Below are 23,662 nucleotides of genomic sequence, written 5' to 3'. Positions count from 1 at the left end.
GGAGTCGTTCTCGTCCATCCTCCCTGTTGAAAGAAAAGGTCTGGGTAGGGACCATCGCATTGGGGAGGTAAAATCATGGAATGTTGTTCCAAGAAGGAGGATTTCTAGGAACAGATGGGATCCATCTAATAGAGAGGGGGAAGAGCATCTTTGCAGGAAGGCTTGCTAACTTAGTGAAGAAGGCTTTAAACTAGGTTAATCGGGAATGGTGCTCTAAGCTCTGCAGGAAGTAGGGATGCGGGATACCAGGAGGAAGCACAGGGAAAGCCGCCTGGTCCCTACTGAGAAAGTAGGGCAATCTGCTAGTTATTAAAGGTGCCTGTACAAGAATGCAAGCAGCCTGGGAAATAAACAGGAATGAATGGAAATCCTGACCGTCAAGGAGCTGTGGTGTGACTGGGATAACAAGACGTGGTAGGGTAACTCACATAACAGGATGGGTATAAACGATTCGGGAAGGTAGAGGCTGTAGGAGCAGTAGGATTGCTCAGAGCTTCAGTATGAAATTGGAGAAAAGCCTGTTGAGCATCTTGGGGTTAAGATAGAGGCAACAGCAACAAGGGTGATGTCGGGTTGGCGTCTGTTCTCAACCACCAGACCAGGAGGTTTTTATTTTTGCCAGTTTTATTTAAAAAGAAAGCAAGCCCTTGTGTTCGTTTTCAGAATGAATAATAATCACAATTTCTTTTTGTTTTCTCCTTTTAGATCAAGCCTCAGAAGTGCAAGTGACAATGATGCTGACAGAAAGCTGTAAACTCAGAGGTCTTCATCACAGGTGAATACTGCTACTGTAAAGCTTCTTAGCATAAGAATGAAATGAAATGTATATGCATGTGTATTGAAAATACAATATACGTGGCTTTTCAGCACTAAAAATTTCGGAAACGAATCACTTCCAAACTTCAGTGACTCATACTTCAGTCCAAAAATGTTTGGCAAAGTTATAGAAAGCTGAAAAGACCCTTTAATAATGAGCAGTGTGGTAGAATTTTAACTGTAGGTTTTCCAAAGCCACTTTGCTTAAAGTAAAGAGCATATAGCAAGCCCCTTTCACCACTTCCCAGGCCCAGGCGCAGCTGCTGCTGGCACTTACTGTATATTCTCTCTGGAGCAAGTTTGTTACATGTATTGTCTTGCTCTCAGATGTACATCCCATCCACACCCCTGTTTATCTTCCAATCAGAGCCAGGAGAACTTTGTGTAACTGTGCATACATTGTTCACACAGTCATCCCAAAATCCTGCCAATAATTTCTGTACATCACGGTGCCATACCCAGAGTACTGTCCAAACTATCTGTCATGCCTGCCCTCTAGCCTGGAGTGTCTCTTACGTTCCGTTGCTATGGTAGATTCCAATCCGGGCTGCTCACAGCCTCCAGCTACAAGTCCATCCTTGCTGTGTCTGTGTGTGTTTCAGCTAATCAGCAATGCTTTGGCTCTTTTTATATTGGTTATTTTGTGGGGTGACCCCAGCACACCCCCAGTCCTAATTTCCCTCCAGAAATGTGTCCTGAACTGCCCAGCCGCCTTCTGGACAGGACAAGCTTATTTAAGCTCTGTCCTTTTATTAGTAGAAAGGATATGCACACATCTTGTTATCCCAAAGAGTGTTTCCTAAACACTTGAATTCAAACACACGGGGTTAAAAAAAACAATAAAAGCAGTTTGATTTTAAGGGAATACAAGTAATCTTTATATTTAAAAGAGTTTGTTCAAGAACTTCTCCTAAATGGTAAAAGCTAGGGCCACCAAATTTGATATGCAGCATTCTCTTATCATAACTTAAGGTCAAGGTTTGGTTGCGTCAGGAAAACAGGATGTGCCTGGAATGGGATTGCTTCCAATAAAACCATATAGGCCAAGCAGGTGAAAGGAGCTAGCTTACCTGCCCCACTCTCCACCCTTTAGGGAGGGCAGGGGGCCCTGAAGCTCACCCCACCAGATGGGGACATTGCTGGCTGTTCCCTTTTACCAGGGAGCGAGGGGAAAGTGCAGTTTGCTGCATTCCTCATAGTTTGTGTAAAGAATAATCTTCATGGGATTTGTATCCTTAATCTGCTTCGGATCATGCAGAAGTTCTCTCTTCTTGATGGAAAACTACTCGTATGTTTGCCCACATTCCTAAACATGCAGCTTCAAGTTGTCTGGAGACTTTCGTACTGTCATGAAAACATGTCAATTGCCTTTTCTGCTGTGCTTTATTACCATTCGTGGTGGGTTCTGATGGTTAGCTGCCTAGCTGTCTTGCTAACTTTGATCAGATATTGCCTTTCTAAAATTAGGCAGATCTGCTCTCATCTTTCAGGAACTTGCTTCCGATCACACATGTCTGTATCGAAGAAGGGGAGAAACCCATGGTGCTGCTGCCTTACATGAACTGGGGAAACCTTAAGCTCTTCCTGCGCCAGTGCAAGTTAGTAGAAGCCAACAATCCTCAGGTGAGAAATGGCTAATGTAACACCTCAGTGTTTTAACTGGTTGAACTTTCTGTGGACTTTAAAATCCAGCTGTGGAGACAGTACAGCAATCACTCTTCCAGGGCTGCATGAATGGGAAAGCCTGGTACATAATTGAATCTTAAAAGCAGCCATAGCAAGTGTATACTTCTGTAGTTCACAAGAAAAAGTAACTTTTCAGGGCATTTGTCACAGGCAGTTGTTGACTCGAGTGTGCTGCTAATTTCAGCAACTCCCTCTTTGGACTGCAAATTGGAAGTGTTATATTAATCACGTGTTTCACTTCACTTTCCATCTGTTTTCAGAATAATATTTCACAGCTAGACATCAGTTTCTTTTAAAATGTTAAGATCGTTTACCTGCCGCAGGGTGAAGTGCTCTGTTTAAGTTTATAGAGCAAGAACAAGAATTTCCAATATCGGTGTCTAACGTCTGGTCCCTAAATCTATAGTCAAATAGCTGGAGGGTTTAAATTCTAAGAAACCAACAGCCTCCTTTCACTGCCTTATGCGCCGCCTTGGCTATCGTGGTAACACCAGGTCCTGGCGGGCACGTTGCTAGTGAGGCAGTGCTCTGTTGTAACTCTGTCTGTTAATATGGCCGCATTGCTTAAGCCAGGTGTGCCTAGAAAACAGCAGTTCCTTGTAGGCGTGTGTCTAGACTACAGGGTTTTTTGAAAAACGTGATCTTTTTTCAAAAAAGCTTCACCTGCGTCTAGACTGTTGCCGTGTTCTTTCGAAATTAAATCGAAAGAATGCGGCAGTTTTTTCGACTGCGGTAAACCTCATTTTATGAGGAAGAACACCTTTTTTCAAAAGTGCTCTTCCAAAAAAAGGTGTTCTTGAATGCAAACAAGGCTTTTTTGAAAGCGAGCATCCAGTGCTCTTTTTCGAAAAAGCGGCTCGCTTTTTCGAAAAGTGTTTGCAGTCTAGACGCTCTTTCGAAGGAAGCTTGTAGTCTAGACATAGCCTAGGAGTCCTCTCTCATTCAGCATGCTTGGTCAGATGGCTGCATAGGCCCCCTTTACGTCCATGAGTGCACTGCTTTCATGCTGTGTGCGCACTGTCGTCATCTAGCCAGAGCTCGAGAATGGCCATTTCCTTAGAAAATCTTCCAGGAAACTTTTAAGAAAATGTTACGGTTGCAGTTTCTCACTCCACCCAGAAATGCCCAAGTTAAGACTCTACTGCAACTTTCACTCCACTTCTGTGGGTTATGCAACTGTTGAATGTTGGCTATACAATTTAGTTTCATACTTCTTTTCATGCGTATATTGGACATGAATAGCTGTAATAGGCTGTTTCTAATCTACACAGAACCACACAGTGGAAGATGCTATAGAGGTGTATCATTCTTAACTTTTAAAAAAAGGTTTGAAAAGCAGATTAGTCCATAAAATTAAATTATAATGCACCACAAAGGGGGTGGGGTGTTGTGTGAAACTTTTAACTTTTATCATTGCTTGAATGTTGGTTCCTTAACTGTGCAGACTTCAATGTTTTATTATTTTAATGCACTTGTTAGAATTAACATCCTTTTATCTCTATTTTTCTTGACCTATATTACAGTTTTGGGGGGGCAGTGGGAAGGAGAGGAAGTGTGGAATCTGTACAGTTTACCAGAAGTGCTTGATTAATATTACTAAATTTGAATAGGAAGGTTTACTAGCAAGTGTTCCACGAGTTTCAAGAGGGGCAGTGGAGAACAATAGCATTAAGAAAAACGCAAATGAGAAGTTTGCAAGCTAATTTGAGCATGGGGATATTTTCTACACAAGAGAACTTACTGTTGTGCAAGATGGAACATTTTAATAGTGTTTGTGCTAATGACATTTATAGTAAATGTTGGTCTGAAACAGAAATAAAATGGAACAAAACACTTGTGAGGAAAATCTGAACTCAAAAGGATTTATCAGCCACAGCAGATACGTGCCAGAGTGTTTTGTTAATTTTCCATACGGCTCCTCTTAATCTTCTCACAACACTGCCTGGCTTTCTCTACATTATTGACTTAGCTCATAAAAATAAAGTAAGTGGCATCTGGCTTGCTTAGGTCAATAAGTCATCCCTGCTTTGTACACTAAGTTCCAAGTAGCCAAGGGCTTTCTTCCTGTTCATTTCTGAGCTACTGTACTGTGAGCAACTGTGGGACTATGTTTGTGTCTGCTTCTGCTTTGTGACTTGATCTCTCAATTGCAAATGTCTACAGACTTCTACTTCTCCTTCCCAGGCTTCCAGAATTAGCCCATCTAGTCGAGTTTGTGTTCTGAGTTTTCACATAGGACTTGTTGCCCATGTGCCAAGGAAAGTGTAAAGGAAAACATTAAGCCAGTTTGATAAGTTTCTGTACTCTTGCTTTAAGTCCCTGTTAATCCAAACAGACATAGTGTTTTCACAACTGACTTGTTAACTAGCTCTGACTGTATTTTCTTTAATGTGAGATGAAAGTAAAAAGTGGGAAATAACACCATCAAATCTGAATCCTTTGAGTGAGCTATTCCTCCTTAATTTTTTCAAATACTTCAAAACAATTAATGTAGCGAACTTCAATTTAGCTGCCATACTTCTGTTTTCTCATCATTATCTGTGTCTTATTGAATTAATATGACCATTACAGTGGGTTTTTGTCATTTGATATTAGATTCAATATCTTTTATTGTAGCCCAGATTTGCAATGTTGCTACAGACCTTTGCACAGAAGCAGCACCACTGTGGCAGACGTTGTGAACAGGACACCTGAAGCACACATCTGTGGAAAGTAGTGGATTCTGCAGTAAATGCTGCAGAAGACATGGGGTCCTGAAAATGCTAAAATACTAAATCAGTGTCCATATCCCAAAGCAGGCCAGAAGACATAGTAAAGGTCTCCAAGCGCAGGCACATAGTAGCCTGTTTGTACATTTACATATACAAATTTAAAATTAAACATTGTCTACATAGCTCCCCTTTAATCAACACTGACAAAATTACGGTGGATGGGAATACATTTGAGCCTGCTGCTCCTTTTATATACTTGACTGTAGTCTGTTCCCTGAAAATTGGTGCTGCTTTTATGAGAAGTGTGTGGCATGGTGGCTGAAATTGTGGTGGATCCAGATACCACTTGGTCTCGATCCAGCCTTGCTTGATTTATGTGAAAAACTGTTTGGTGATAAGGAATATTAAAGCTATGACATATTTCAAAGCCAGTTTAGAGCTAAAAATAGGGCCTTTTCAAAAACTAAAGGATAAATGTTTTAAATAAGCTGTCAAGAAATACTAGGGAGCAATGACATTGTGTCCTAGAGAGCCAGTAGTTGCAGGTAATTTTTGTAGGTGAGATAAAATATGGAAAGGAAGGAATATTACAGTAGAGAGAAATTACCCAAGGTACCAGACCAAATTCTCTGTGTGTAGGATTTTGTGGTTGTAATAATTTTTCTGTGCTCTTGCAGGCAATATCCCAGCAGGATCTTGTACATATGGCTATTCAGATTGCGTGTGGAATGAGCTATTTAGCCAGAAGGGAGGTCATTCACAAAGACCTGGCTGCTAGAAACTGTGTGTAAGTCCTGTCTCTTAAGTTACTCTAATGGAGTGAGATTGTAGCCTGTCTGTGGTTAAGGCTGAGAGATGCTATCTGTTATAAATCTAATATTCCCATCTCAAATCATATCCTCAGATGTTTCAGATGTTGCATGTATGGTCTATGGAAGATGAAGTGAATCCGGTGAGCTATTTTGAGATGGGCTGCAGAAAAATAAGTGTTGTATTTTGAAAACCCTCAAAGCTTTTGTTCCTGATCGTGTATCTATGTTTTAGACTTCAGGTTAAAAAGGACTTGGTGAGCTCTAGTACTCAGTTTAGATTGTGTATTGCTTGTTGGTCCCTGGTAGACATCTTAAAATAACCAAATGATTAATGGAAACATTAGCTTACATTTAAAGGAAGAGAAAAGGTCTCAAAACAGTTTCCTAATGGGGCAAACCCTCACAATGTAAAAGTCATGACAGAAATTGGTGATTTTTTTCAAATAAAAAAAAAAAGTGCAGCGTGTCCTGCCCCCTCTAGTGCTCTCAGAAATCGGATCGGATCTGGTCTCCCCTTGATTCAAAAGCACAAAGGTCAGAGTTGGGATTAAATGTACGTATTTGAAGGTGTAGAAAGGAACAGTTGAGGCACTCGAGTCACAGCTGTAACTCTTGGAGAATTGCTCTAGGGACCATTAAAAAAGTGAGGCAATTTTGTCCCTCCACACCTGATAGCTAGGCCCTCATGGATCTCACACCCTAGAATGCCTTAGTCTGAAGTGCATGCTGTTCGCACTCACCCCAGCTGCTTTTATAGCCAGACATGATCCACAGAGAAACACTTCATAAGTTCCTGATGAAGCAGTCATTCCTCAGTCTTCTCTGAAATTCCACTTTCTGTGAATAAGTGGCTTTAGATGTAGAGCTAGTGGAGGTGTGGGTTACGAAATTGTATCACTTAGGTTAAAAGATGTCAAGAGAAGCAACTAAGTGCTGTGCCAAGAAGCCAAGACGCGCGTGAAAGTAATTATGAAACTAATGGTTTGTGGCTTGCATTTTTGATACTCCACCCATAAGCTATCCAAACATACATTCAGATGTAAAAGGTTTGAAAACTATTTGCAAAAACCTTAGGAGCCCTTATGAGTAAAAGTTGGAGAAGGAGGCAACCTGTGAACTTCTGTCTTTCTGTTGCTCATCTTTTGATAGCAAAAAATAATTTTGAAATCTCTTTATCCTGAAGTTGTGATATGTGCGGAGTGGTAACTGCAGCATAGCAGTGTTGTGATCTGTGGAAATGTTAGGTTTTAAAACATTGCTGACATAGCCAAGCTCATCTTTGAAGTTCCCTACATAGTCTTTTTAAAGATGCACTAATACAACTGTAAATAGTTCATATCTTGCATGACTAAATGCTCTTGTCTTTTAATCAGCATTGATGATGCACTTCAGGTTAAGATTACAGACAATGCCCTGTCCCGAGACCTGTTCCCCATGGATTACCATTGTCTGGGAGATAATGAGAACAGGCCAGTGCGGTGGATGGCTCTTGAAAGCTTGGTTAACAATGAATTTTCAAGTGCCAGTGACGTGGTAAGTTATATTGACATTTGCCAAAACAATTCATAACGATATGGGTTATTCCTTAAACGCCTTTCACACAGTTTTTTCATGAAAAAAGGAGTTGAATTGACAGTGCTGCTGGCTGACTGACATCCTCTGTGCAGAACATACATGTCCAGAATAGCGGCTGTACCTGCTCCCGGGACTCTCTGCCATGCTTATGGTAGCTAGCCTTCATGCAGAGGGCTTGCCCCTTGGGCAACAGGATTTGTTCATTCCTTTCCCATTGTGCTTTGGCACCGCTGAGTTGGCCAGCAGGGGTTTACGTGTAAATCCTGAAACTTTCTGAACAGCTCACCTGATTGAAGAACATGAATTCTTGTAGTCTGTTTTCTGTGCCTCTTAAGATGTCCTCTTCCTCCCAACTCTGCTTGTAGTGTCCACTGGCAATTGACTCTGGCTTTTGTTGGCTTGTCTTCTTGTAATGGAAGTGTGCGACTGAGCTACAATAGAATGATTGTAGCACGCAGGAGCAGTACTGAAAAGCAAGGCACTTTTTCCTGAGCACGTTACGCAGACAGCCTTCAGCTTGTCTTACCGCTCTGTTCCGTTTTAATGGCTCAGAATTACATACTGTACAAACCCTTATATTTTGCATTCCCACTTTCTTTAGACATGACTTGTGAATGTAATGCGTATGGAATTTGGCGTATAATGTATTATTACTCTTTTTACACTAAGCACCTTTGATACATTCATCACATGGATCAAGCTGGTACATTGTTGTTTTTGTTCCCCCAACACAACTGTGCAGTCACTAAAGTTGTGACATGTAGATCATACCATGCACTGAAAAAAATCTCCTTGCCGGTTCCAGATCAAATCTGCTTTTTTCAGTCTGTCCCGAGTTTCTTATTGAAGGACCTGTTCAAAGGAACGCTTAGGCTATGGCACTCCAATTGATAGCTGGGGTAGCTGAGTGCTGATCATCTTGCAGGATTAATCCCTTACGCCTTTTACTTCATGAACATTTTCAACAACTGGAGATACTGGAAAGAACTATTTTCCACAGTCCGTTGACTTAGTTGAGATTGTGCAGTACTAGGCAGTGATAAATGACTTGGCCATGTGATCTGTTTGTTCCTGTCAGAGGGTAATTTCCATGTTGTGTGTACATACTCTCATTCCACTGACATTTCCCATTCCTCTTGCATATTGCCATACTTCCTCGGTTGTTAATCAAGACCTTGAAATGGCAGCACCTCCATTGCAGAGTCTATTTTCTATTAGCATGAAAAGATCTAGGTATTTCCTAGTCTCTCCTAACATCTTGTGGCTTTTCTAATTTGAGCGATTCATTGGCAATAGCCAGCATTAACTGGAGTTAGTATATTCAGTGGAATTAGTACAATGTATTCACATCTTCTCCAGTACTAAACCTTGATTATTCAAGCATTCACTTGTGTGAGCATGTCCTGAGAAGATCATATAAGGATACAGTTTTCAAGTCTAGGTGACTTTGGCATCTGTGCCCTGAACTTTCAATGGGATTTGGACATTTAACTCACTTAAGCCCTTTTGAAACTTTACCGGAGGCCGCTTTCGGTTAGGAAATACTATGAACCACAACGAGCATAAAATAGTGCATGTCTTGCCACTTGTGCGTCATAGATTTGTAAGCGTGTATTGCTTCTAGCTGGGGATGCAAAAAGGCGCTGAAAAACTTAACTGTAACCGTGAAGAATTGTAGCGGTTCCACACGCTGTGGGCTCTGCCATATAAAGCTTAAATCAGCTTTATGGTGCAGAGCCTGCAGCAAAGTCTCCCCAGGAGCCAGCATGTAACCTGGATGGGGCAGGGTGGCGGGGAGCTGTTCCAGCCCCTACCGGTCCGTTCAGCTTAACTGGTTTTAACCATTTACATCCCTAATTCTGATATAAAATAGCACAGTTGGAAGCAGCATGGTTTAGATTCACCCCTTGCCACTTGAACACTGTACTTATCAGCTGCAATTCTCTTGAGCCCCTTCCCTGGAACTCCCCAGTCTACAAACACTCCTTTTTATCACGACTGAAAAATGCCAGGGAGGCTAATGAATTTCCTGGCATTGACAGAAGTAGAGGCTTATTCTCAGGGGGTGTAAAGAATAATTATAATGGCGCCTTCCAGGCTGAAGTCTGTCCAGCAAAACCCGTCAATAGAGCAAGGAGGTCGGAAAGCAGTAGGGTCTCTCTCAAGGACCCTACAGATTTAAATGTTCCCCTTTTAACATTCAGTTCGGAAATATTTTGTTTTATACAGAATAAATGCAGCCACGCTTAACGTCTAATCGATCATGTTAATAAATTGATAGTACTGTAGCCACCTACTAGAGTACTGTAACGTGTCCAAATTAACATTCCTTCATCGTTTTACGAACATGGAAAGAAAGGCTTATCCACCCTAACTTCCCTCATATTGTTTCCCTTAGTCCTGTTTTACTGATCTACGCTCAGCTGCCTTCTCCTCCAAGAACAAATATTAGGTATCAACAGCATGCAACATGTTCTGCAGAGTGGTCTCTGAGAAAAAGGAAGGCGTGCTTTAACAGTTAAAATACGGTTCAAACACGTCCTGCTGAACCGGCTTCAACTGTTTTTCTTTTACGTAGCTTGGCTGACTTTTTTAAATGGCTCTTTCCCATCCGCGGCAGTCAGCCAAAATGTTGGGAGGGGGACCTAGTTCAGCAGGAGCCATGTTTTTACGCTGGTTTCTTTCCAGCATAGCTGATGCCTTTTTCCCTTATATGTGAATTTTCTGAAAAAATACTGTTACCGAATGGGAAACGAGACTGGTGTGTCTCTAGAAAGTTATTTTCCTTGAATTATCCATGTATCCAGTTTCCTAAATGTTAGTTTGCTGCTTATTTCCAATCTCTCACCAGTGTCCATTGATCAGTGACCCTTTTGGATTTTTTACAAACCCGTGTTTGCATCTGTTGGCAGTTTTTGGGCTCTCGGGGCTCAGGCTGCAGAGCTTGTCATTGCTGTGTGACTTCTAGGCTCAGGCGGGAGCCCTGCTTTTAAGATGCTGTCATTTGGGAGGGTCCCAGAGCTCAGGCGCCAGTCTGACCCTGAAGCCCACGTGGCAGTGAAACAGCCCCAGGAGTCACTGAGGGCTGAGCTGTGTGAACCCCTGAGAAAGAGACCACCTCGGGGGAGAGAATTGAGGCAAGGAGTGGCTGCAGTGTCATGTTTGGTCTGAAAGGGGCACTCCAGGGCTGGCATGTTCTGTGGAAAATCTGCTGAACAAAGGACAAAGTCAGTAACTCACTCACCGAACCTGTTGTGGGGATTGGTTTGCACAGTTGTGAACATCTAAAGTTCTGTGTAAATGTAATTCTTAGTCTCACACAGTAAACTCTGCTGTACATTGTTACTTCAGCTTTGTGTTTTTAAAGATTGTGAAATCTTCCAATCAAATGCTTTACAGAAAAGCGGCCCTTTAGTACCTTCTGTGCGTTTTGTTTTTATTCAAGTGTTTTTTAAAGCATGGTGCTGACAGCTATCTGTTACTGTTGAAAGCTGAACCAGTTCTTGTTTCTAAGTTTGTGGTTCCTGTTTCAGCCTTCGGTCATGTAAATGAGAGATTTACATTTTCCTGTTGAGGCAGAAAAAATATGGCATTTAACATGTATGAAGCTTCTAGCTCTTCCTTATAAAATTAGTGTTCATGACTGATTCTGTGAGGGAACTGAAACCAACGAGAGGTCCCAGACTCTGCTGTTCTGCTAACTTGCTGCTTATTTTTCTAGTGGGCATTTGGAGTAACACTGTGGGAGCTGATGACTTTGGGGCAGACGCCATATGTGGACATTGACCCCTTTGAGATGGCTGCATATCTAAAGGATGGTTACAGAATAGCTCAGCCTATCAACTGCCCTGATGAACTGTAAGTGTGAACTTGGAAGGGGGAGGGAGGGAGAGAGAGTGTTCCACTTTTCAAGAAATCTTTTTTCAGTTCAGACCAAAAAGAGAATGTTAGTTCTGCAGAGAGAGGAAATCTCAGGTCGGTCAGCCTGACCTGGTTGTGTTAAATCTCCATTAAAAAAAATTGCATCGTTTAAAGAGCAAACTCAGAAATATAAGTGGAATAAATAAAGGAAACCAGTATTCTTCTACTCTCTTCCTTGTTTCAGTCTGCTGCCTTCTATCTTCCCAATATTACCTTTCTTTCCGCCCTCTTACAGAAAATCTGTAGTGTTTTTAGAGCACCAGATCAGCACCTCCGTTAGTAGTGCCTCTGCTGCTCGCTCCGGATGTACTAGTTCTGAAAAAACAATTTTGGTGCTGTCACAAGCTAAAATAATTGAGGGTAGGGTTGCCAGATGGTTTAACCAAAAATACTGAAACCCCCCCCCCCCCCCTCAAAATAAAAAACCACTGTTGGGGGGGGGAAGGGGAGAGGGAGTTCAAAGTTGCTGAGCTATTAAGCCAAAAAAAAAAAAAAAAAGCAAGCAGAGCCCCTTTAAAGCCTTTGGGGTTTTTTGGCCGGCGCCCATCTTGTTTTCTTACTCTGTTTGGGGAGAGAGCTCCCCTGCGGAACCAGTTAAGTGGGGAGCGGGGGCATTCAGGGGGCCTGAGGGGGGGGCAAGGAAGGGCCCCTGTCGGGGGGTGCCCGGAGGCTGGGCCTGGTTGCTGCGTGTGCTAGGGTTGCCAGGTGTCTGGTATTTTCGCCTTTGGGGGTGGGAGGAAAATCAGAAAATACCAGACATTTTAGGTGTCCTGTATTCTCTGGGTTTTTTTTACCAGACAGGAGGTGAAAATACCAGACTGTCCGGGTCAATACCGGACACCTGACAACCCTAATTGAGGGTCAAAGGGAAGAAAGAACCCTTGCTGATGGTTGGATCTCTCTTTACCTAAGTTCTTGGTACTTGTGAATGTCGTCTTCTGATGTGTCCCCTTTGTTGTCTTCAGGTTTGCTGTGATGGCCTGTTGCTGGGCCCTCGACCCTGAAGAAAGACCCAAGTTCCAGCAGCTGGTGCAGTGTCTGACTGAATTCCATGCAGCACTGGGAGCCTATGTGTGACGCTTCCATGTGCTACTTGGGAAGGGGCAGTGTGTACACTCACACCATGCACCCTTGGACCTACTCTCACACGCCGTGTATAAAGCAGCGCCAATGGGAGAGCACTTCTTCCAGAACACTGTGCCTTAGAATGCTTTTGTAGTCTGACGTTTTTATAAGATCTCTTGATGTTGAATATTTTCTAGGTATCACTTTTGCTAAGTTAATTTAAGGCCGTTCTATTTGCCAGCAGGGTTTCTAAAATGTAGTGCTAGTGTACTTGAACACACGAGTCGGATGGGCTTCTGCACTGTCACAACAGACACAAGGGTGGCTTTTTAAAGGTTGTGTTAGAGCTGGGAGGAAAAAGGGGATTTTATGCAGACAATATTGCAGAATTGTTTCCTGTTTAGAAACTGAAATTTTCTGACCAGCCCTAGTGTTGGATCTTGTACGTATCTGGATTAGCTTTTTAGTCTCAACTGCTTTTCTTTTAAGACGATGGCACAAAAATATTGGGTCCATAAGTAGCATCTTATTTTTTAACTCATTCTTCAAAAAACGGTTCTCGGAAAAACTGGTCTTCAAGATGCAATATCCCCTTTGAGACAATAAGCAATTATGGAGAAGTGATTGCAATTTACCTCCTACCGCGAGTGGTAAGGACAGGACTGAATGGAGTCTGTTCTTGCATATGAAAGGCTGACATGACTTAAGATGGTTCCAAATGCTAAGTAGAGGCCTTCAGAGGAGCGTCAAAGTAACCCTTGTTGGGTGCCTTTCTCCTCCGATTTTTAGATTGCAGTTTCTCTTGCTGAAAAGGTACTGGTTGTTTTTAAGGGTTTTATGGCCTGAAATGGGCTTAAATACATAAATATATATTTGTAAAGACACTTGGGGTATGTCTACACTACAGCGCTAATTCGAACTAACTTAGTTCGAATTAGTTAATTCGAACTAAGCTAATTCGAACTAACGCATCTAGAACTAAAAACTAGTTCGAATTAGCGTTTTGCTAATTCGAACTAGCACGTCCACATTAAGTGGACCCTGAAGCGGGGTTAAGGATGGCCGGAAGCAGTGCCGGCAGGGCATCAGAGGAGGACTTAGAGCGTGGAGATGCTGTCTCAGGCTAGCCGAGGGCTGTGCTTAAAGGGTCCCGACCCCCACCCTGGACGGACAGTTCTCAGGGGTGCCCCGCTTGCAAAGCAGTCCTGGCTTGGATTGCCCAGACTACCCACACTGGGCACATCACACCACTCAGCCATCAGCCCGGCTGCACTTGCCGCAGGCTGCCATCTGGGGAGAGGGGGCAATTGGGGGGCTGCAGGAGAGCTTCCACCCCCAGAAGCCCGCAGAGCCAGCCCAGTCCTCCCCATCGGGGGCTCGTGCCCCATTCCTCCCTCACCTCCTTCCACTTACCCTTCCCTAGCCCCTCTTCTTGATGTACAAAATAAAGAAAACGTGTCTTCCAAAATGGAATCTGTCTTGATTGAACAAAACTGGGGGAGACTGGGAAAAGGAGGTGGGAGAGGGGGAAGAGAGAGGCTGGGAGAGGGGAGGGCAACTAAAATGATCAGGGGTTGGGAACAGGTCCCATATGAAGAGAGGCTAAAGAGACTGGGACTTTTCAGCTTAGAAAAGAGGAGACGGAGGGGGGACAGGATAGAGGTCTCTAAAAGCAGGAGTTGGGTGGAGACGGTGCATACAGAAAAGTTCTTCATTAGTTCCCATAAAGAAGGACTAGACACCAAAGGAAAGGAATGGGTAGCAGGCTTCAAACTAGTAACAGAAAGTTGTTCTTCACACAGCAAAGAGTCAACCTGTGGAACTCCTTGCTGCAGGAGGCTGTGAAGGCTACAACTAAAACAGAGTTTAAAGGGAAGTGAGATCAAGTCATGGAGGTTGGGTCCATGGAGTGCTATTAGCCAAGGGGTAGGAGTGGTGTCCCTGCCCAAGGTTTGTGGAAGGCCGGAGAGGGATGGCACGAGACAAATGGCTTGGTCACTGTCTTCGGTCCATCCCCTCCAGGGTCCCTAGGGTTGGCCACTGTCAGAAGACAGGCTACTGGGCTAGATGGACCTTTGGTCTGACCCAGTACGGCCATTGTAAGCTCAGGGCTCAGGGTCGGGGGTCTCAGTGGACCACCTTGATTCTCTTGCACACCTGCTCCTGGGTGGCGAGGCTGGCAGCTCTGCTGCCCAAGCCGGCCACTTTCCTGTGCCTAGTGCGGAGATCATGGACGAGGTCCACGATGTCCGCACTAGCCCAGGCGGGTGCCCGCCTCTTGCGCTCCCGGGCAAGCTCCCGGGAGCCGCCAGCCTGGTCCTGGGGAGAGGGGGAGGGCTGGGGGGCATCGGGTGGGTGGCTCGATCCGTGCCAGGTGCAGGGTCTGCTGGCTGGGTGCTGGCAGGCTTGCACCTGGCACGGGCACCGTAGCCAGCCCGTGCCCCTTTAAGGGGGCCGGGAGGGGGGCAGTAGAATTTCCCTGGTGTTGGCCAGAGTGGCCACCAGGGAAAGCTGGGGAGGGCTAGCCTCCCACTAGTTCGAATTAAGGGGCTACACACCCCTTAATTTGAACTAGCTAGTTCGAACTAGGCTTAATCCTCGTGGAATGAGGATTACCTAGTTCGAACTAAGCGCTCCGTTAGTTCGAATTAAATTCGAACTAACGGAGCGCTAGTGTAGCACCTATGAAAGTTAGTTCGAACTAACGTCCGTTAGTTTGAATTAACTTTGTAGTGTAGACATACCCTTGCAGAGTAAAGAATGTTTTTCTATTACAATGATTGTGAAAATTTAATCCCGAACACTGGCCAGTGTATCAAGCTCGCAGGTGCTTAAATATATCTTTATTCAATAGAGGTCTATAAAATCATGAGTGGTGTGGAGAGGGCTGATAAAGAAAAGTTATTTATTAGTTCCCATAATAGAAGAACTAGAGGACACCAAATGAAATTAATGGGTAGCAGGTTTAAAACTAATAAAGGAAAGTTCTTCACACAGCGTGTAGTCAACCTGTGGAACTCCTTGCCAGAGGAGACTGTGAAGGCTAGGACTATAATAGTTTAAAGAGAAGCTGGATAAATTCTTGGAGGTTAGGTCCATAAAAGGCTATTAGCCAGGGGATAAAATGGTGTCCTTGGCCTCTGTTTGTCAGAGGCTGGAGAGGGATGGAAGGAGACAAATCTCTTCATCGTCTTCAGTCCACCCTCTCTGGGGCACCTGGTGCTGGCCACTGTCAGCAGACAGGCTACTGGGCTAGATTGACCTTTGGTCTGACCCAGTACGGCCGTTCTTATGAACCAGTTGAAGTATTTGTGCGGCCCACAATGAAGCCATTAGATTGCACCTCCCTTGATGGCAAAGCCCCAAGACTGAACGTGAATGGTCAGCTTAGCCACCTCCATGTGCCCTGAACTTCTGCCCCATCTCCCCTGTGGTTCCATCCTGTCGGTGAGCTGTCAGGAGCGCTGGGATCATGGGCACAGCTTTTAAAGAGATGATGGATGGAGATTTCCATTGACTCAGCTTGAGGGTAACAGAATTTTCACTCCTTCAGGAGACTCGGGTGGTTCCCATTAGAGCACAAGGGCAGCTGATCGCACAGCACAACCAGCAAGCAGCCCACTAGTTCACTCATCTTCAGGATGAGAGCCCCATAGCCTATGGCTCCCTGCGGGCGCATGCATGGCCATTGCTGTCCGAACAGGCCCTGTGGGTCTGATGCGTATTGATGCCGGAGTTTAGAAGCCTTTGGCTTACAAGGGCAAGACATCAGATGTGGCTATGATATATGTACAGACTAGAGCAGGCTTTCTGAAATCTGAGCCCCCTTTTGGAAACTACAGCCAGTCTCTCCCCTGCTATGTTAGGGCAGTATCTGGCCAGAGTTGGCAGTGCCGCTGTATACCCCTTCCTCCCTCAGCTGCGCCTTCACGCTTTCTGCAACATGCTCCCTGGGGGAACCAGACCTCACATTGAAAAGCTGTGTTTATCCTTACCTGGCGAGGTCCTCAGCCTTTTACTGGAGAAACAAGCTGTGGGGGTTTTGTGATCATTGTGATGAGCTGTCATAACCAAGCTGGCACATCCATTGAGCATTCGGTCGCAAGAGATGCTGTAAAGGGAGCATGGGTTTGAATTGATGGAAACCCATTTCATATGACTGACTTTGTTTTAAATCTCAGTCATTGATAGGGCCAGAAGTGGATGGCAAGATTTCTAAAGTCACCCCCCATCAATGAAATATGCCTGCAATTACTGGCAAAATTATCCAGGGCTAAGCCATTTTTCCTACAACTGTCTTTATCAAGAGCTCCACAAAGACAGTGCAGTTGCAATGCTCGGCTCCCATTACTAAGGACTGGTTTTAAACCAGAACAGTCTGGCTTCACTTTCTGCAGTCACTGCCAAGGAATTGTTGTATGGAAACGGGTTCTAGCACAGACCACGGTTCTGATCTTTCATAACACATTTAAGAATGCCCAGCTCTGATAAGTCACTTCCTTCCGTGCCTTTTTTGTGCATGCAAAAATCTCAGCATCCAGTCACTTGCCGCAGTTAGTCACCTGGATAGGTGGGAGCTATTGGCTCTGGAAGATCTGTTCTTTAAAAACAGAAGAAATCTGGCCCTTACAGGTGAAGCAAAACTTTCAAAAGGAACCAGAGTGATGGCCGAGCATTTGCCTTGAGTCTGCAAACGACTCCTGTGCCTAGGCTCTAGCACAATGAAAGCTGACTAGTCTTCTCTCTCCTTTGTGTACAGCAGTGAAACAGACACGTCTCAGGTCAGTTTCACTCCCCTGCATCTTGGGAAAGCTCTGAGCAACAGTAAAGGCTGGCACGGAAGTCCAAAATACACTCTCAGTGGGATAAAAGCTCAGAAGAGCTACACCCATTCAGAAACCTGGGTTAAACCAGAGACGACAAATAATTCCTCCTCCCTTCCAGCTGCAAGAGGAGTGCTTGTGGGCTTCGGATAGATCACATTGCCATTATTACAAACAGCGGAGCCCTGAGCAAGGTCCATAGACAAAACTCTAGTAGATGTGCAGTCATGTGCATCTTCCAGCAAGGCCGTGGGTCTGGCTTGATCCCTGGACAAATCCTGCTCCAGTTCTACAACTGATCAATCAGTTTTCCACTAGCTTACTTGACTTGATTAAGCCATGTCGCGCTGCTGCCAATGGTTCCAAACCCCTGAGCAGCTTCTAAAGGCACCCAGGTTACTGGCCTGAGATATGGGTAGAATTGTGGTCTTAGCCATAGGGATTGAGAGGTTGGGGAGAAAGATGAGGAACTCCATTTTAGCCACGTTGAGCTGGAGCCAATGGCCAAACTCCAAAAGGTGTCAAATGGGCTGAGACTGTGTGTGGATGAAAAGACAGGTCTGGAGTAGAGGTAGATCTGTGAGTTGCCAGCCTAAAGAGTGATAGCTTTTATTTGCAGATGAGATTATCTCTGGGGAAGGTGTAGAGGGAAAAGAGAAGGGAACCCCCATCAGATTCACAGAATTCTAAACTGGAAAACCAGGAGCAGACAGTCACAGAAGTCAAGGGAAGAGAAAACATCAAGAAATGTGGCCAAAGCTTTGAAAGAAGCTTGAGGAGGAGGAAGTGCTAGTACTGAGCTTTGGCTAGAAAGAAGTCATTGAGACACTGGCAGAGCAGTTCCTGTGGTGAGTAAGACGTGGAAGCTCAGTTGGAGAGGGCCTAGAATCGAATTAGAGCAAAGAAATTGCAGACAGCAGTTACAAAGGGTGCACTGCAGTTTATGGCTGGAGGTGTGCTGTGTGCTTTCCCTTCCATTCTCTGCTGAGCAACACGGCTCCAGAAGGATCTTAGCACTCTCCTGGGCTGGACAGCCCCGTTTTTACTGTTCACAGGCCTAGTGAGCTCTTCTATTGTGCCCTTCCATGGTGACTGGGCAAGAAGGTGGGTGATGCAGGGAAGACGGAGCTATGTGTGCGGAGCATCCGTCATGCGGAGACTTGGGAACAAGTGGAGCCCCGCCAAGCTTCTGGCTAGCCACTGTTACAGGCTGGCCCTGCGCTCTAACTCTTCTGTGTATTTCTTTTCTCTTTCATCAACGCCCCTAAGAACACACATGGCCGCCCTTCCCCACTCCGCGTTCGCTTGCTTTCCTGAAACAGGAGTTTGTCATTTGCCTTCTGCTTTGGAAAGTAGCACCCCGTGGAGCGCATGGGAAACAGACGTGTGTGCTGAGGCTTTGGCAGGCAGACACAGCACCTTTTGGAACCGATTTAAACTTGGAGAGCATTGTGAAATATGAAGGGGGTACAGATACCTTAACACTTCTGCAGTATCGTGTCAGGTGTGCATGGCACTTCAAACAAGTGGATTTTTCAAGAATGCGTGCAAGGTCCAATGGGCATGTAACAGGCCAGACCTCTGCAAACATGTATGTACAAATCCAGGCTTTGATGCACACAGTAGAGTCCAGGCATTGCAAATGTGGCTCACACCCTTCTGAAAATGTCCCCAAAAAAGGTTCAGTTCCTGCCCCTACTATATTTGAATTCTAAATTAGGGAAGGATGAAGGCAGAAAGGGACCCAGCATGTTCCTAATTGATCCCATTCAGTCGTTAGGGATGAAATCCCTGTTTGACTTGTGTGTGGTGTTTGCAAAATCTAGACTATTTTCCAGCTTTGGAACAAATCATATCCACATGACGCGCCTGTCCTGGATTGTGAAAGATGGCGGCAGCTCTGCTTCGCAAAAACCCTAATCTGCATTAGGTAAACTCTCCTTGTTGGTTGAGGTTCGTAATTCCGGGACCTGAAGCGACCTGGCTGGTGCACTCTGGACATCGTACTGGTGCTTACTCCAATTTGAATAAGATGGTGAAAGGAGCCTGCCATGTAAAATGTAACTGGAGACTGGACTGCACGGAGAAGGTAGATTTTACTGTGGCCTTAAGTCCGTGTCCAACTTCAGGTCATTGGAACACCTCAGCCCTGGAATACTAGAGAGCAGGGACCACGGTGCCTGCAGCCTCTGCGTGCTAGTAAAGTTCTGCTCCGCCCCATTTCTCCGGGAGAGTCACCTCCCTGCCCAGCACCGTCCCAGAGCAGCCTGTGGCAGAGCTCCATACACGCTTCCGCCCCAGCCCAAAGCCGCCTGCTCCCCCAAGTCTCGGTGGGTTGAAAATACCGGGGACAACAGCCATGGAGTGGAGAAGGGAGAGGGGCAGCAGGAGGGGGCTCTTGCCGGCTGCATGTTCCTGTTTGGGGGCAGAAGCGGGAGGAGGTGGACTTCTCCCATAGCTCGTCTTGGCCTGAGGGCCTGCAGTGAGCTGGAGCCTGGTGGGCTAATAAAGCCTTCGCCATGTGCATTCAGTCAGTTGGTGCCTGCCGCAGCCCAGGCCACTCTGACTCTGGCCACCACCGACTTCAGGGGCAGCTGGGAGGAAAACAGCCGCTACTCATGCTGGGTAGCTTCTCAGGAGGCCGCGTCCTTCACCGGGCCACCGAAGTAACCCGGCAGGGAGCCTCTCCCCGGCGTGAGCCGACGTCACTGAGCTTGGTACGAGCAGCACTGGAGTCTCTGCGGTTGTACTTGCAACACACGTGTTGTGGCAAGTTCTTGTGAGCACAGACACAAGCCACAGGAAGAGCTTGGCAAGGCTGAACCCAAGAAACTTTATACCCTCCAGGAACAGCACACGTGGCAGCTGCGCCTCTGGCGTTTCGGGTCAGAGTGCTACTCGGCGTCTAGGGTTTATTGGAAGTGACTCATGTAATGACGAAACCGTAGGGGTTGGTGGGTAATTGTAACGCTCTGGGCAAGCCCAGGGAGTGAAGAGCTGGGCTGTAGGCTAATGAGATGGAACCGAGGTGCGAGCACAGGCAGGTGCAGGGCAGATGGTAGAGTGACACAGCAATGAAGGGAAATGTGTGTTCCTGGGGGGTGCTCTGGGATGCCCATATGGAAAGTTGCAGTCGGGGAGGTCTAGGTTGGATAGTAGGAAAAACTCTTTCCCTGGAAGGGGGCGAAGCGCTAGGATGGGTTCCCTAGGGAGGGGGTGGAATCTCCTAGAGGTGTTTAAGTCTCACCTTGACAAAGCCCTGGCCGGGTTGATTTAGTTGGGATTGGTCCTGCCTAGAGCAGGGGGCTGGACTTGAGGTCTCTGCCAGCTCTATGGTTGAGAGCCAGGTCTCCACATGGACATGTGGTTGCAGCAATTAAAACATCATGCGTGGAATGAGTCTCCCAGGCAAATGCCAGCAGCAGGGCTCTCCGCACAATGGCTGCTCTATGGGTAGCCCCTTGGCACGGAGGGCTGCAATTGGTGGGGTTCCAGTTTTGACAGGATGCTTTTGCACCATGCCCAATGTTCCCTCTAATCTTTTCCACCCATGTGCAGAATAATTGTATATGCACCGAGGCAGGTGTGAATGTGCACCACCAGTAGAAACAAAACCCTAGCTGTGGGTGCTCTTCTAATCAGCCGAGTGGCATTTGAATGTCTCCCAAGTGGCCTCATAGCTTACAGGGACCACTGACTGTACCCCCAGCTGGCAGCAAAAATTCCTTCAGGACTCTGAGGGGGGTCATTGCCGGATCCCTCCCACCCACCTCCCCTGCCCTGGGGGAGGAGGGTGTCAAAGTCTGAGCCCAACCACAGGGGTAGCCAGCTGGGACCGGTCACTTGAGCCCTGCTGCCCAGGAATGAAGCTCTGGGGTTTTTGCTTCAGCTCCGGGCCCCAGCAAGTCTAAGCCAGTGCTGGTGCCCCCATTAAACCAGGCCCCACCTGCATTTTGAGAGCCACTGCTGGGGCTCATCTAGGGGAGCAGTCCAAGGGCTCCTGCGCAGGGGGCTCCGGAAGGGGGAAAGGAGACAGCTGTCTCTGTTTCCCAGGCTCCCCATGATGGAGATTGGAGCTGGGGGTCGGGACTCGCAGTGCCCCCTCACGCCCCCTGCCCTGCTGAATACAGTGCCCTCTCCAGGTCACTCCTCATCTGCCCACTGCACGAGCGCGGTCTAAGGGCGTTCGGCCCTCCAATCCCGTTCGAATTAGGCACCTGGCCTTGGGGCGCCTTTGACAATTCCAGCTGAGCACCCACTGGAGCGTGCAAGGCTGTTGTGGACGGAGCCTAGCAAACCATTGACAACAAAACCCCTCGGCTTCCGCTCTGTGGAGGCCTTGACCCCCTCCCCCCGCCCCCGGGACTGGCTGAGTGAGCTGGGAAAGGAAGCATGAAGAAATGTTTCAGAATCGGCCGAGGGACAGTGCCCGGCCAGGAGCGCCCGTGCTTGCCAGCAGACGGCAGCGGTCCATACGCGAAGCGCTAGCGTTCCCAATCCCAGAGCAAGCAGGCGCGGGCACACGTGTGGAGTGAACCGAGGCCTGCCCTGCCCTCGCTCCGCACGGTAACCGCATTCCCCTGGCAGGGTGCTGCGGCCAAACAAAGCAGGAATTACATGGAAGAGTTTGCGAGAGATCCGTATGGCTGACTGACAAGTGGCAGCGCGCCAGCTCGGATGGAAAGAGGCTTATGAAACAGGGCGCAGCATCGAAGATAAAGCAACCCCAGTGTGGTGGGAGGCCGGGGGTTGAAAGGCAGGCCGAGGGGGCTTTTAATGTCACCCGAACGGCAGCCGCCGGGTGGAGGAAGGCTGGCCTGGGGATGGGGCGCTCACTGGAGACTTGGGCTTGGTGGCCTGCTCGGGGAGAGGCATGTGGGCGGCATGTGGATGCACCGTGCTAGCTTGGTCAAAGCCAGCTGCCGGCAGGCCCGTGGCAGGCGGGCCGAGGGTGGCCGTGGCTTGCTGTTGCGAGGCTTTGATTTCCGGTGCAAGCCTCCCACCGGCCCCTTGCTCTCTGCCGTGGCTCTCCTGTGTCACTGGGCCAGCAGCCTGCCCGGCCCCACAGGGCGCTCACGAGCATGCGGCATTCGGCGGGGAGCGCCTTGGCTACCGTGGCACCAGAGCCTGTGCGAGGATCTTAGAAGGGAAGAGAGCGCCCACCCGCCCTCTCCTTCTCCGGGTTGCCCAGCCCGTTGCTAGCCTGGAGCGACCAGCGGCCGTAGCAAACGGGAGCTTGGAGCTCAAAGCCTGCACTTGCCCCTTTCCCCAGCCGCCTCTGGCCCCAAAAGGAGGCTGGCGCTGGCTGGAGAGAGCGGTCGGCGCCTCCACCCCCCAAGTGAGTGCAGATACTGCCAGGGCGGCTGCGTCATGCGGGATGCTGGAAGCCTCTGGTGAGGGCTCCTTGTGGATTTGTCCCCTTCACCACCATTTTATTCCCACTCTCTGGCACGGCGGGGGGGTCTGCTTGGCACTCCTCCCCGTGTGAAACCAGGGAGCAGGGCCTGGGGCGTCTGCAGCCAAGGGATGGGAGGCAGGACCGGGGGGGAGGAGGAGGGCTTGCCCCACAGACACTCCCCTGCCAGAGGACCAAGAGCATCATGCCAGGCGGCTCGGGACAGGGCGCGATGCCAGCCAGGCCTAACCGAGCTCGAGATGCCCTCTGGGCATGTGCGGGCTTCCTCCTCCACCCCGCATGGCGCCAGACAGAGCGACGGGCAGGCTGAGCCGGCAGTTCCTAAGCGCCAGCTCCACCAGCAAGGGGCGCAGGTCGATGGGGGGGGCTAGGATCTCATCCCACCTGCTGCCAGCCTCCCCCCCCCACAGCGTGGAGAGGAGGAAGGCGACGTTATCGGCATCCCGAGGTCCTGTTGTTCTGTCCCTCTCTGCAGCTGGGCGCGGCGTTCTCCCGCCAGTCCAGGTACATTCCAGCAATGCCTCTCGGTGCCCAGGAGCGGGGCCCGTCTCAGCCCTGACTGAACAGCCAGACGCTGCCCCGAGTGCGGGCCTGGCCCCAGCAAGTTTCACTTTCGGATCCGTGCCAGCAGTGGCTGAGCCAGGCGCTGGTTTGTCATTTGGGTCTCCCTACGTAAATTCTGTTCTTGCCGGAGACTGTGCATCGCAGACGTCAGAGGCCCCTTTCGCGGTCGTGTGCTCAGCGAGGACGAGTCAGCGCCGCACTACATACCTGGCAGCTGTGGTTGTTTGCCTGTCGAGATAAGAGCAGGAGTGACTTTCCCATCGGAACAGGCCT

At 47.6% G+C, this 23,662-nt stretch overlaps 1 protein-coding gene across 2 annotated transcripts in view; it reads left to right on the top strand.

Annotated features, from left to right (window-relative positions):
* Positions 1-14,054, top strand: part of RYK (receptor like tyrosine kinase) — a 49,732-nt gene extending 35,678 nt beyond the window's left edge. For both annotated transcript variants that reach the window (XM_075937221.1, XM_075937220.1), the window contains exons 10-15: positions 706-775; positions 2,307-2,439; positions 5,891-6,000; positions 7,399-7,558; positions 11,322-11,458; positions 12,487-14,054. In XM_075937221.1, the coding sequence (XP_075793336.1) occupies positions 706-775; positions 2,307-2,439; positions 5,891-6,000; positions 7,399-7,558; positions 11,322-11,458; positions 12,487-12,598 (722 nt within the window). In that variant the 3' untranslated portion in view covers positions 12,599-14,054. The remainder of the gene's footprint in view (positions 1-705; positions 776-2,306; positions 2,440-5,890; positions 6,001-7,398; positions 7,559-11,321; positions 11,459-12,486) is intronic.
* Positions 14,055-23,662: the final 9,608 nt, after the last annotated feature.

Source organism: Pelodiscus sinensis, chromosome 10 (assembly GCF_049634645.1).
Source record: "Pelodiscus sinensis isolate JC-2024 chromosome 10, ASM4963464v1, whole genome shotgun sequence".
NCBI classification, from domain to species: Eukaryota; Metazoa; Chordata; order Testudines; family Trionychidae; genus Pelodiscus; species Pelodiscus sinensis.
Note: the sequence above shows the minus strand (reverse complement) of the source record. Positions and strands in the feature narration are given on the sequence as shown.